This window comes from Solanum pennellii, chromosome 7, assembly GCF_001406875.1.
Source record: "Solanum pennellii chromosome 7, SPENNV200".
In the NCBI taxonomy this organism is placed as follows: domain Eukaryota; kingdom Viridiplantae; phylum Streptophyta; class Magnoliopsida; order Solanales; family Solanaceae; genus Solanum; species Solanum pennellii.
In genome coordinates this window covers 26,646,029-26,656,569 of record NC_028643.1, presented here as the reverse complement: position 1 = coordinate 26,656,569, position 10,541 = coordinate 26,646,029, and the positions used below count along the sequence as shown (strand labels likewise).

General features: G+C 33.8%; 1 protein-coding gene and 1 pseudogene across 1 annotated transcript; one reads left to right on the top strand and one right to left on the bottom strand.

The window, feature by feature from the left end:
* Window positions 1–3,036: 3,036 nt before the first annotated feature.
* Window positions 3,037–3,499, top strand: LOC107024939. The gene is made up of 2 exons (XM_015225850.1): window positions 3,037–3,165; window positions 3,239–3,499. The coding sequence occupies exons 1-2, from the start codon at window positions 3,037–3,039 to the stop codon at window positions 3,497–3,499; spliced, it is 390 nt and encodes a 129-aa protein (XP_015081336.1).
* A 936-nt stretch (window positions 3,500–4,435) lies between these two features.
* Window positions 4,436–6,931, bottom strand: LOC114077991 (annotated as a pseudogene).
* Window positions 6,932–10,541: the final 3,610 nt, after the last annotated feature.

The following is a 10,541-nucleotide window of genomic DNA, read 5'->3' as shown; positions in this document are numbered from 1 at the left end:
ATCAAGGTATAATGTCAGTGGGGTACAAATAAATTATTAGGCGATAGTATAACCGTAAGATATAAAATACGGTTTGTGCCTTGGGGCATAAAGGTTTATCGCAAAAATCCTGACATTATTGGAGATGTTTTCTCCTTTGGTGGATGCAATGAGGTTTGTTTTGATCTAGCAACATATGAAAAACTTGAATGCATGTACTGAATAATTGTAATGTCTAGCTAGACAATGAAGGTTATATAAAAATTCTTGAAACAATTGAGGTGTCTGAAGCATATAAGAGTTTGAATGAAACTTTTTCAATAAAGTTTCAAGAATCCTTATATGAATTAAAATAGTCAAGGAAGAAAAAGGGTACAAAAGAATGACCCTAATTGTCCTTGTATTTTTATGAAAAAGGTCTTGGTAAAACAAAATTTTGTCTTGACCTACAGATTGGTAATTTGACAAATGAAATATTTGTCTAACAGTGCACATACACTGAAAAATTTTGATGCAATTTTATATGGATAAATCGCATTCATTGAGTACCCCAATGATTATGAGATCACTTGACATAAATGATGATTCAGTTTGATCTCAAAAGAAGGATGAAGAGTTTCTTGGTGATGAAACTCTATGTTGGTGCAATCAGCGCACTAGTGCATCTTACTAACAATATTTGACCAGATATTTATTTTGCAGTAAATTTACTGGCAAGATTCAGTTTCTCCCCGATAAAAGGACATTGAAATGGTGTGGAGCACATGATTGAATATCCTCAAAGGACCATAGTTATGGGTTTATTCTATTCCGAGGAATCCAAGACAAAATTGATTGGTTACGCAGATGCAGAATATTTATCTGATCCGCCTAAAGCTCTATCTCAAGCACGCTATGTGTTGCATGTGGAGGCACAATAATATCCTGGCGATCAATGAAGCAAATGTTGTTATGCAAAAATAAAAGTCCTCCATGAAGCAAGTCGAAAGTGCGTCTGGTTGAGATAAATGACACATCATATTCAAGAAATGTGTGATTTTTCTTTGAAAAAGAATATACCAACCACAATGTACGAAGATTGGAGACATCATCACAAGAAATTAAGTGATGTTTTAATCAGGGGGAGTATAATACGCGTTGCACTCTTTTTTCCTTGACCGAGGTTTTTTCCCACTGGGTTAACCTGGCAAGGTTTTTAATGAGGCGACAAATAGTGCGTATCAAAAGATATGTGTACTCTTTTTCCTTCACTAGAATTTTTTCCCACAGGGTTTTTTCTAGTAAGGTTTTAACGAGGCACTTTATCTATGGACATCCAAGGGGGAGTGTTATAAATTCATTGAATGAGTGGATAGTCCATAAGGTTGGTACATGAACAACCATCCATATTCACTAGATTCATGAACCGTTTTGGATAAGAATGTATCTATTTATTATGATACTTAATATGGTGACTTTTGGAGTGATTTCTCACTCTTTAAATAGGATTGTTCATTCACTATTGTATGATATACAGATGAGACTTACATATACTTGAATAAGAAGAAAATTCCTGTTCTTCTATCTACTTCTCTTGTCTTCTTCTCTTTATGATTATATTCTTATAGCTTGATTTTATAACAAATAAATAATTCTTTTGTAGTCTCTTGTTGTTTTCTTCAAATGTTTTGTTCCCCATTTAAGCTTTTTATATCTTTCTTCTTTTATATAAATCATTTTTCCTTCAAATTCATCTCTTACCTCACTAACCATTCAAAAATTTAAGAAATTCAACACCTAATTGAATGTAAATTTTTTGAATTTTAAATGACTCAAAGTTTAAAGTGTTTGAAATTTCAATCGTAGTCTAACTAGAGGGTACTTGTGTCTTATTTTATATTTCATCACTCATTTGATATTCTCGTAAAAATATTATATAAATCTAATATAATTTTTTAACAATATTATAAAGTTATGAGTCAAATTTTATATTTTAAAATACTAAATCATGATATGAAATTTTCAAAAATTAAGCTTTTTAAGAAATTTAAAATTAGGAGATGGAATTGCAATGTCCTAACCCTACTTAAAAAGTAAAGAATACACTTTTTACGGATATTTATGAGATAAGTGAAAATTCAATACAAATAAAACATAGATATCTCATTAAATATCTACCAAATAAAATATGTGTTCAATATTTTTGAAATTAACATTTTCTTAAAAAAATAAAAACACCAAAATTGGAAGAAAACAAATAATATTTTATTCTGTAGTCCGAATCATATATGCACTTGCAATTATGTAAAAGTGAAGGTCAAATTGTACTTTCCTATTTTCCACAGCTTCTTTATGTCCTTTTTTTTTTTTTTACTAATCTTCTCTCCTTTTGATTACCTTTTTTTTGCTAAAATAGACATGTTAGGATAAGCGTCTACGCATAATCCTCTTATAATTGGTTCTTGATCTTGAAACTTTTTTTTTTATTTAGTATAAATTCTTTTTGTCTTTTTTGCTTTTCTCCCTTTTTCAAATTCTATCAGTACACTTGATTACTTTATAGGGAAAATGGTTAAATATCCCCCTAAACTTTTCGAAAAGGTTTAAATATGCCCCCCGTTTAAAGTTTGGTCCATTTATACCCTCGCCGTTCAATTATTGGTACAAATATGCCCTTATGGGCGTTAGTTGACCACCTCAAAATATCCAACTCATTTTACTTTTCTTTAAATGCCCAAATGGATTTTCCACGTCATTTTAATATTACATCTTGGCATTTATATTACAAAAGAGAAAGGGTCAAATATGCCCCTAATAATCCGACCCATTAAACACTTTTATTACCCATATTTTAAATGGTTCAATTATACCCCTCTTTTAAATAACTTATCCTACCCGTATCCGACCCAAAACCCATATCCCTTTTCCCTTTCAAATAATTGATAGCATATCCATTCTTCATTTCAAAGTTAGGGTTCTTGAGAGCCTCATTACCCCCATCAATTTCATTTTGAGGAGCTCGAATAAAAGAGTGTTCTAGTCATCTCCAGTCATCTTCTAACACTTTCTCCTGTAAAAATGAGTCGGGACTCGACTGTTTCAAGTCTGTCGATGGTAAAATGTCAATGTGGTATTGTGACGAGGATTTTCACGGCTTTCACTCCAACTAATGCTGGAAGACGCTTTTATAAGTGTGCTAATCCCAATGTAAATTTATCATACAATTTCGTTAATTTTCATTTTTTTGGTGAGTATTGATTTTAAGTTCATAATTGTACAGGGTTATAAATTTGCTTATTGGAAATGGGTTGATGATCCGCTCCATCCTAGAGTTGCAAATCTAATCCACAATTTAAAGAAGGAAAACGATAATCTTCATCGTGAAAACAAATTTTTGGAGACGAAGATGGCTGATATTGAAAAGTATTTGGCATCTGAAATTGAAGAAAAATGTGAACGTCTAAATGAAGAGGTTGTTATCGATAATGAAAATGTTGTTATCGATAAGTCTAAGACAAAGTTGATCAAATATGGATTGTGATAGCTATGTTGTGGTGTTGTTTTGCAGCATTCATCACATTCTGGGTAATGAAGTAGGAAGGAAAATAGGAATTTCTATCAGTTTGTAATCTTTAACTTTTTCATCCTTAACTTAGAAAACGTTAAACATGTGTGATGTGTTGAATTGTAGTAGTTGATGACTTGAATTGTAGTAGTTCATGACTTGAATTGTAGCAGACGTTTTGATTTATATGGTATGTTAAGTTCGATGTCACCATTTCTTGCTTTTATTTTTGGTGATGGCATAATTGTGTTTTTTTTTTATGAAATAGAGGAAGTTTAGGGGGGCATATTTAAACCTTTAAACGGAGGGCATATTTAAACCTTTAAACGGGGGACATATTTAAACCTTTAAACGGAGGGCATGTTTAAACCTTTAAACGGGGGGCATATTTAAACCTTTTCGAAAAGTTTAGGGGCATATCAATTGTGTTAGTTGACTATATGGTTCTGTACATATTGAGTTATTTCTATGTCTGTTGATGTAAATCTTAGGCAAATAATAGAATGTAATTATCAAATTAGAGGACTTGTAGGGATGGATTATAATCAACAAGAGTATACACGTAAACACAATTATACACATCAAACAAGAAGCATTATTCATTATGTCATTAGGCCATTGAATTGAGTGGACACACAAATCTAACAGTTAATACACATCCTCAGTACAGAAACCAAAATAAGGACAACCAGATTTCTTAAATTCACAATGACATACAAGATAAACACACTCAAAAGAAGACGTCTTAAATTCACAATGACAAGACAAAACACAACAAAAAAAGTTGTCTGTAATGCCATTCTATGAAGGCATATGAAAGTTTCACCTAACTTAATACTCATTAGCAATATTGTTTGTCAACCACTATGGTTAACCATGAGCATTAACACAAAAATTAACATAGAAAATAAATTACAATAAATCATCATCTACAACAGGATTTCTGCCCTTAATCCCCATCATCTTGAATCTTTTCTTTTTTGCTTGCATTTGCACATGTCCAGCAGGGACAACTTCTTTTCCCTTCCATGTTGTTTTGATCGGAGAATAAGGCAGATTAATTGGAACTGAGGCACCAGTGTGATCTCCATAAAACTGAATTTTTCTTGCACCAGTTGGAACAACCCTTTTTTCAACTTCTCAGCCCTCAATTCCGATTCACAAATCACCATTGGTCTTAGAGGTGGGTCTTCTTCATCTTCAACATTAGGACCATATGGTTCAAACTCTTGTGTTACAGCCTCAGCCCCAGTTTCAGCTTCAATTCCACCCTCAACATCAGAACCATGTTCATTGTTAGACATTGGCATTTTGACTTTCTTCGAATGTGCATTATTTTCAGCACACTTTCCTGTAATTTTTTTTTTGTATTTAGATTAATTAGCTTACAATTAAAAACATGGAAAAACATGAAAAACATGTAATATTGTGCTTACCTTGTTACAGGACCTAGCATTGTGATTTGATTCACTACAGTTGTTACATGTCATTTGAGTGCCTTTTCTAGACTGAGACCATTCACCCTTTCTTTTTCTTGCTTCATCTGGTTCTCTATTCCTTTTCATTTTTCGTCTACCCAATTGTTTCACAACATTAGGAGGCAACATTGCACTTGAAGGATCAACCTTCCAGAACTTTTGACCTCTTACAGGCTGCATCTTGTTTTTATATGTTGGCATGTAAGCCTCCTTGCTATAACACAAATGTATTTCAGTTATTGGATTTACTTTTTTGTGTGTCAATGCTTTGATGGCATGCGGGCAGGGATTACCTTATAAATCCCAAATTCTGCAAGTGCATCTCTTTTCCTTTAGATTGACAGTGTGTCTATCTTCTCCATCATACACTTCATAGCCCCAATCTCCATTGAATTCCACCTTACAACTATGTGCTATGGCCCTGTAGTCGATGTACAACTTCATGCATTCCGGACTGAAATCTGTAACCCAAGTCTTCAACTTCTTTTCATTTTTCACTAGCAATCTCATCACTTGTACTCTTATTTCTTCTAACATCTTGATTATTGGCTTGGCTCTAACCTCAAGAATCCATGCATTGAATGATTCAGTGAAGTTGTTATCAACCATCATGTTCTTACACTGAGTATCAAAATAAGCTCTACACCATGCCTTTGGTGGATACTTTACCAAATTTCTTGCACCATCTTCTGATAGTTTCCCCAACTTATTTAATTGGTCCTTGAACTCTTCAACATAGGAACTCCAAGCACACCACCACATCAGCTTCCTCATTTGACCACTCCTCCATTTTCTGCACCAGTTACTCTCAATGTGTCTCACACAATACCTATGTTGAGCTTCAGGCAACACTTTGACAACAACATCTATCAGTCCCTGTAACAGTGAAAGTTGAGAATTAATATGTGTTAAAAACAGTAAGTACAGTGAGTACAAGTTGAGTAAAAACAGTTGGTACATTATGTTAAAGAGTGTGTAAAAACAGTGAGTAAAATTGTGAATGAAAGTGAATTAAAAAGAGAGTAAAAATTGTGAATTCAAGTAAATTAAAACAGCATCATACCTTTTGCATATCCGAAATGAATGTGATTTTTGCACCATCTTTAAGGTCTAAAGACCCCTTCAATAACTCAATGAACCAGCACCATGTATTGCTTGTTTCTTTGTCCACTATTGCCCATGCTAGTGGATAGAAACTGTTCATAGAATCTTGTCCTAGAGCAACCAACAAAACACCCTTACATATTCCTTTCAAGAATGTACCATCAAGTCCAATAAATGGCCTCAAACCAGATTTCCAGCCTTTATTAGGAGCATCAAAACAGATGTACATCCTTAAAAATTTTCTTTTTCCTTTAGCCAGGGCATCCATAGAGATATTTATCAAAACATCACTTTCGGGATTGGATTGCTTAAGCTCTTGTGCATAGGCCTCAAGCTTGTTGTAGTCATCAATAAAACTTCCATCCAACTTCTCAAGAGCCATCCTCTTAGCCCTTTTAAGTTTAGACTGACATACATTCAATTTTAAGTCATTTTCAAGCTCTCCTCTTATATCTTTTACCTTATACTTGGGATTATTTTGAAGCTTGTTCTTGAAGTATTGAGCTAAAGTAACTGCATCTGCTCTAGCATTAAAAAAGGCCGCCTCACATGTGTGCTTATTGATGAAAGTCTTTATCTTAAACCCTTCAGTTTTGCCATCTTTTGAAATCAAACACCTAAAGGGACATCCTACATCACAACCATACCTAGTTCTCTTTGTATCACGTTTTATTATAGTCAAAGCCCTTTTGTTAGCTAATGCATAATAATTCATAACCTGTCTACCTTCTTTCATGTCTTTAAATGTCATACCAACTTGCAATTCTTTGAAGCTTTCCAACCTGTCACCTACTACTCTTCCCCTTTCATTGCTAATAGCATCCATCCACTCTAAATCACATTCCTCACCTCAGAAAGATCCCATTCATCAACATAACCAGTACTATGTTTACAATTTGTACCAACCTCAACATCTACACAACATGATTCAACATATTGCGTGATATTTTTGGCAACGACAGTGAACTCACCCTCCTCCACAACAAAGAAGTTGACGACTTTAAAATTTCTCACATAGAAGGCTAAGGATGGCCCTAATTCCATCATCCCCATCTACTATATAGTACTTTTCAGAGGGCCCAGTGACTAATAATTGTTTAACCCGAGGAAACCCTAGCTTGAAAGTAAACTCATCACATATATCTTTATGACTAAATAATTCAGGGTCAAAATTTAGCCAAGAGTGCACCAATTTCTTAGTGTAAGCCAACAGAGATGAAATGACCCAACTACCCCCCGTAGTTGAACACAATTTCAACTTCATCAATCATTCTTCAAAATCACATGAAAAAAACAGTAAAATCAGAGAGACCACTCAAACCAAACACATTAAAAGCTGCAAAAATATAATAAAGTAAGCCCTAAAAGACAAACAACATCTCGAGACCACCAAAAGAGAAACAAAACAAAGCTATCAAAGGCATAAAAGTACATCATTTTAAAACAAAACAATACATTTCAAGTGATTTCGATACACATAAATCAAAGGAAATCAAATACAACACATGCCGTCGACTTTACTTAATAACCCTAACTAACAAGAAAATGTAACCCTAATCGAATATATAATTTACTGAAGGGAGAAAACTTACCTTCAACCCGTAGAACCCTAGCGCAGCAATTTGTGTAAGTCTTCAAGAACCCTAGATGCGCCACAATTTGTGTTCTTCAGTGAAAAGGAAGTTTAGGAAATTAGGGATTTGTTATAGGTTAAAAGGGATATGGGTTTTGGGTCGGATACGGGTAGGATAAGTTATTTAAAAGAGAGGTATAATTGAACCATTTAAAATATGGGTAATAAAAGTGTTTAATGGGTCGGATTATTAGGGGCATATTTGACCCTTTCTCTTTTGTAATATAAATGCCAAGATGTAATATTAAAATGACGTGAAAAATTCATTTGGGCATTTAAAGAAAAGTAAAATGAGTTGGATATTTTGAGGTGGCAAACTAACGCCCATAAGGGCATATTTGTTCCAATAATTGGACGGCGAGGGTATAAATGGACCAAACTTTAAAAGGGGGGAGGGCATATTTAAACCTTTTCGAAAAATTTAGGGGCATATTTGACCCTTTTCCCTACTTTATATAATACTCTCTTCGTTTTTATTGGTCAAATATTTTCTAATTTCAAGTTGGAGTGAGCTAAACACCAACAATCTGCCAAAAAGCGTAGCATGCTTAACACTAATTAAGGTTTAGGTGAAAACATCCGCCAATTGAGAGCTTGTGGAAATATGATGAAGTGTGGTCAGGCTTTGTTGGAGTTTGGTTCTAACAAAGTGACAGTCGACCTTTGTGTGCTTAGTTCTTTCATGAAAATCTGGGTTCTTAGCTATGCGGACTGCTCCCTTACTATCACAAAAAAAGATAGCCAAGGAACATTGCACTGTCGTCTCATTCTTGTGTTGGAGAGAAAATTGAGTTTGCCAACTGACTTTCTATAGTGAGTAGGTTCTGATAATAACTTGTCCTATGTGGCTTTAGTTTTTTTTACAATATCAAGTGGTGAAGTAGTGGTCTAGCAGTTAAGGGAATCAAACTCCTTCCGGAGGTCAAGAGTGAACTTTCTTTGTGAAATGCGGACACCATTAGCTTAAATCTATATAGTATTTCCAATCATAGAAAATAGTGTAGTTTCCCTAATTCCTTCATTCTGAACTGATCATGCAAGAAGGCCTTCATAGAAGCAATTTCCTCCAAGTCAGTCCCAGTCAAATGATATCATTATACACAACAACAAACACTAGTGAGAACCCTTTCTTCTTATAAAACAATGAGAAGTTACTGTTTGAATGAGTCCCTTTGAGCAAAGGTTGTTAGCTAACTTGTCATACCACTGCCTGCTGGCTTATTTCAAACCACACAATGACTTCTTCAATTTGTAGACTATGTACTTGCCATCTATTGCGAGTCCTTGTGGAAATGTCATGAATACCTCCTCATTCAAATCACCATAGAAGACATTATTATCATCTAGCTGGTACAAATTTCAATCCTTCCTAACATTCAATGAAATAAGGGTCTTAACTGTAGTCATTTTTATGGAAGAAACATAAACCCTCTTGAACTTGCACCAAAAAGTCAGTTACAGACTTAAATTATCATAGTGTCTTATTACACCTACACGATTCAAAAGTGAATTTATTACCACCCTAAAACGTGTAACACTTCTCTCACATTATTGTGGCCGTGTATTAAACCCGCTGCCACATTAACACTACATCAATAATATGTCAAATATTATATTTATTTTATTTTATTTTGTTTATTAATTAACTTTTCTTTTATTAACTATATTTTACTCAAATTAATCTCAAATTGATTATTTTAATTCTTTAATAATTATATCTTCTTCATCACTAAATCTCACTCATTTTCAATTCTCATTTCATCGGAAAATCATATCAGAACCCACCTTCACTATTGATTATGTTCTTCACCACCACTATCACCTTCAATTCTTCTTCTTCTTTGTCACCCAACACCAAATATCACTCCACCTTTATCAATATCGATTTTCTTCTTCACCACTTTCATTTACCTATATTAATTTTTACCATCCGTCACCCATCACCACCAAATCCAAAAATTAATTAACAATCAAAATTTATTTAACAAAGTAAAAAAAAAAAGATAGAAACAATCAACCGAATTTTTTCTAGATAAAATACAATTATTCACTAACAAATCTGTGGATATTAACCTAATTGTGAATAAAAGAATTGTGCTTTTAGATTGTGATAACAAAAATGAAAGAAGTGTGATAAAATAAAGAATGAAGAAGAAGAGACAATGGGTGGGGCGTGAAGAAGAAGAAGTGTGGGGATAAGGTAGAAAAGAGGATTATAACTTTTTTTTTGTTTTACTTTTTTTCCAAACCGATGCGTCTATTTTTTATTTTTTTGCCACGTAAGTTTTAGGGGGTAGAAAATATAATCTTAAAAAATTATAGGTGTGTAATAGGTCACTATGATAGTCTAAGCGTGTAACTGACTTTTCAAAATAAGTTTAAGGGAAAATTTATGTCTTTTCCGGTCATTTTTACTATAGGTGGAAAAGTCTCATTGTAGTCTATGCCAACCTGTTGTGGTGTCCTTTGTATTATCAGTCTTGCCTTAAATGTCTCCTTCCATCTTCTTTGTATTTAATCCTATACACGCATCTACACCCAGTGGCATGTTTACCTGTAGCTAAAGGGACCAGTTCCATGTGTCATTTGCATATAAAACATCAAATTCTTATGTCACTACCATTTGCCAGGCAGGGTTTAGGATTGCTTCTTCATAAGAGGAAGATTCACTGTCATGTGAAATGATATGAACTAACTGTTGACTATTAGGACATAGGAAGGTAACAAACATAATCATGATTAGCATAAATGAGGTGAGGGAATGTAGTGGAGTAGAAGTTTAAGTGTTAGAGGTGAAAGGATG

Excerpts from the sequence above, each read along its gene's own strand:
- LOC107024939 (XM_015225850.1), top strand. The coding sequence starts at position 3,037 with ATGAGTCGGGACTCGACTGTTTCAAGTCTGTCGATGGTAAAATGTCAA. Across the intron at positions 3,166-3,238 it reads ATAAGTGTGCTAATCCCAAT|GGTTATAAATTTGCTTATTG; the intron begins GTAAATTTATCA and ends ATAATTGTACAG.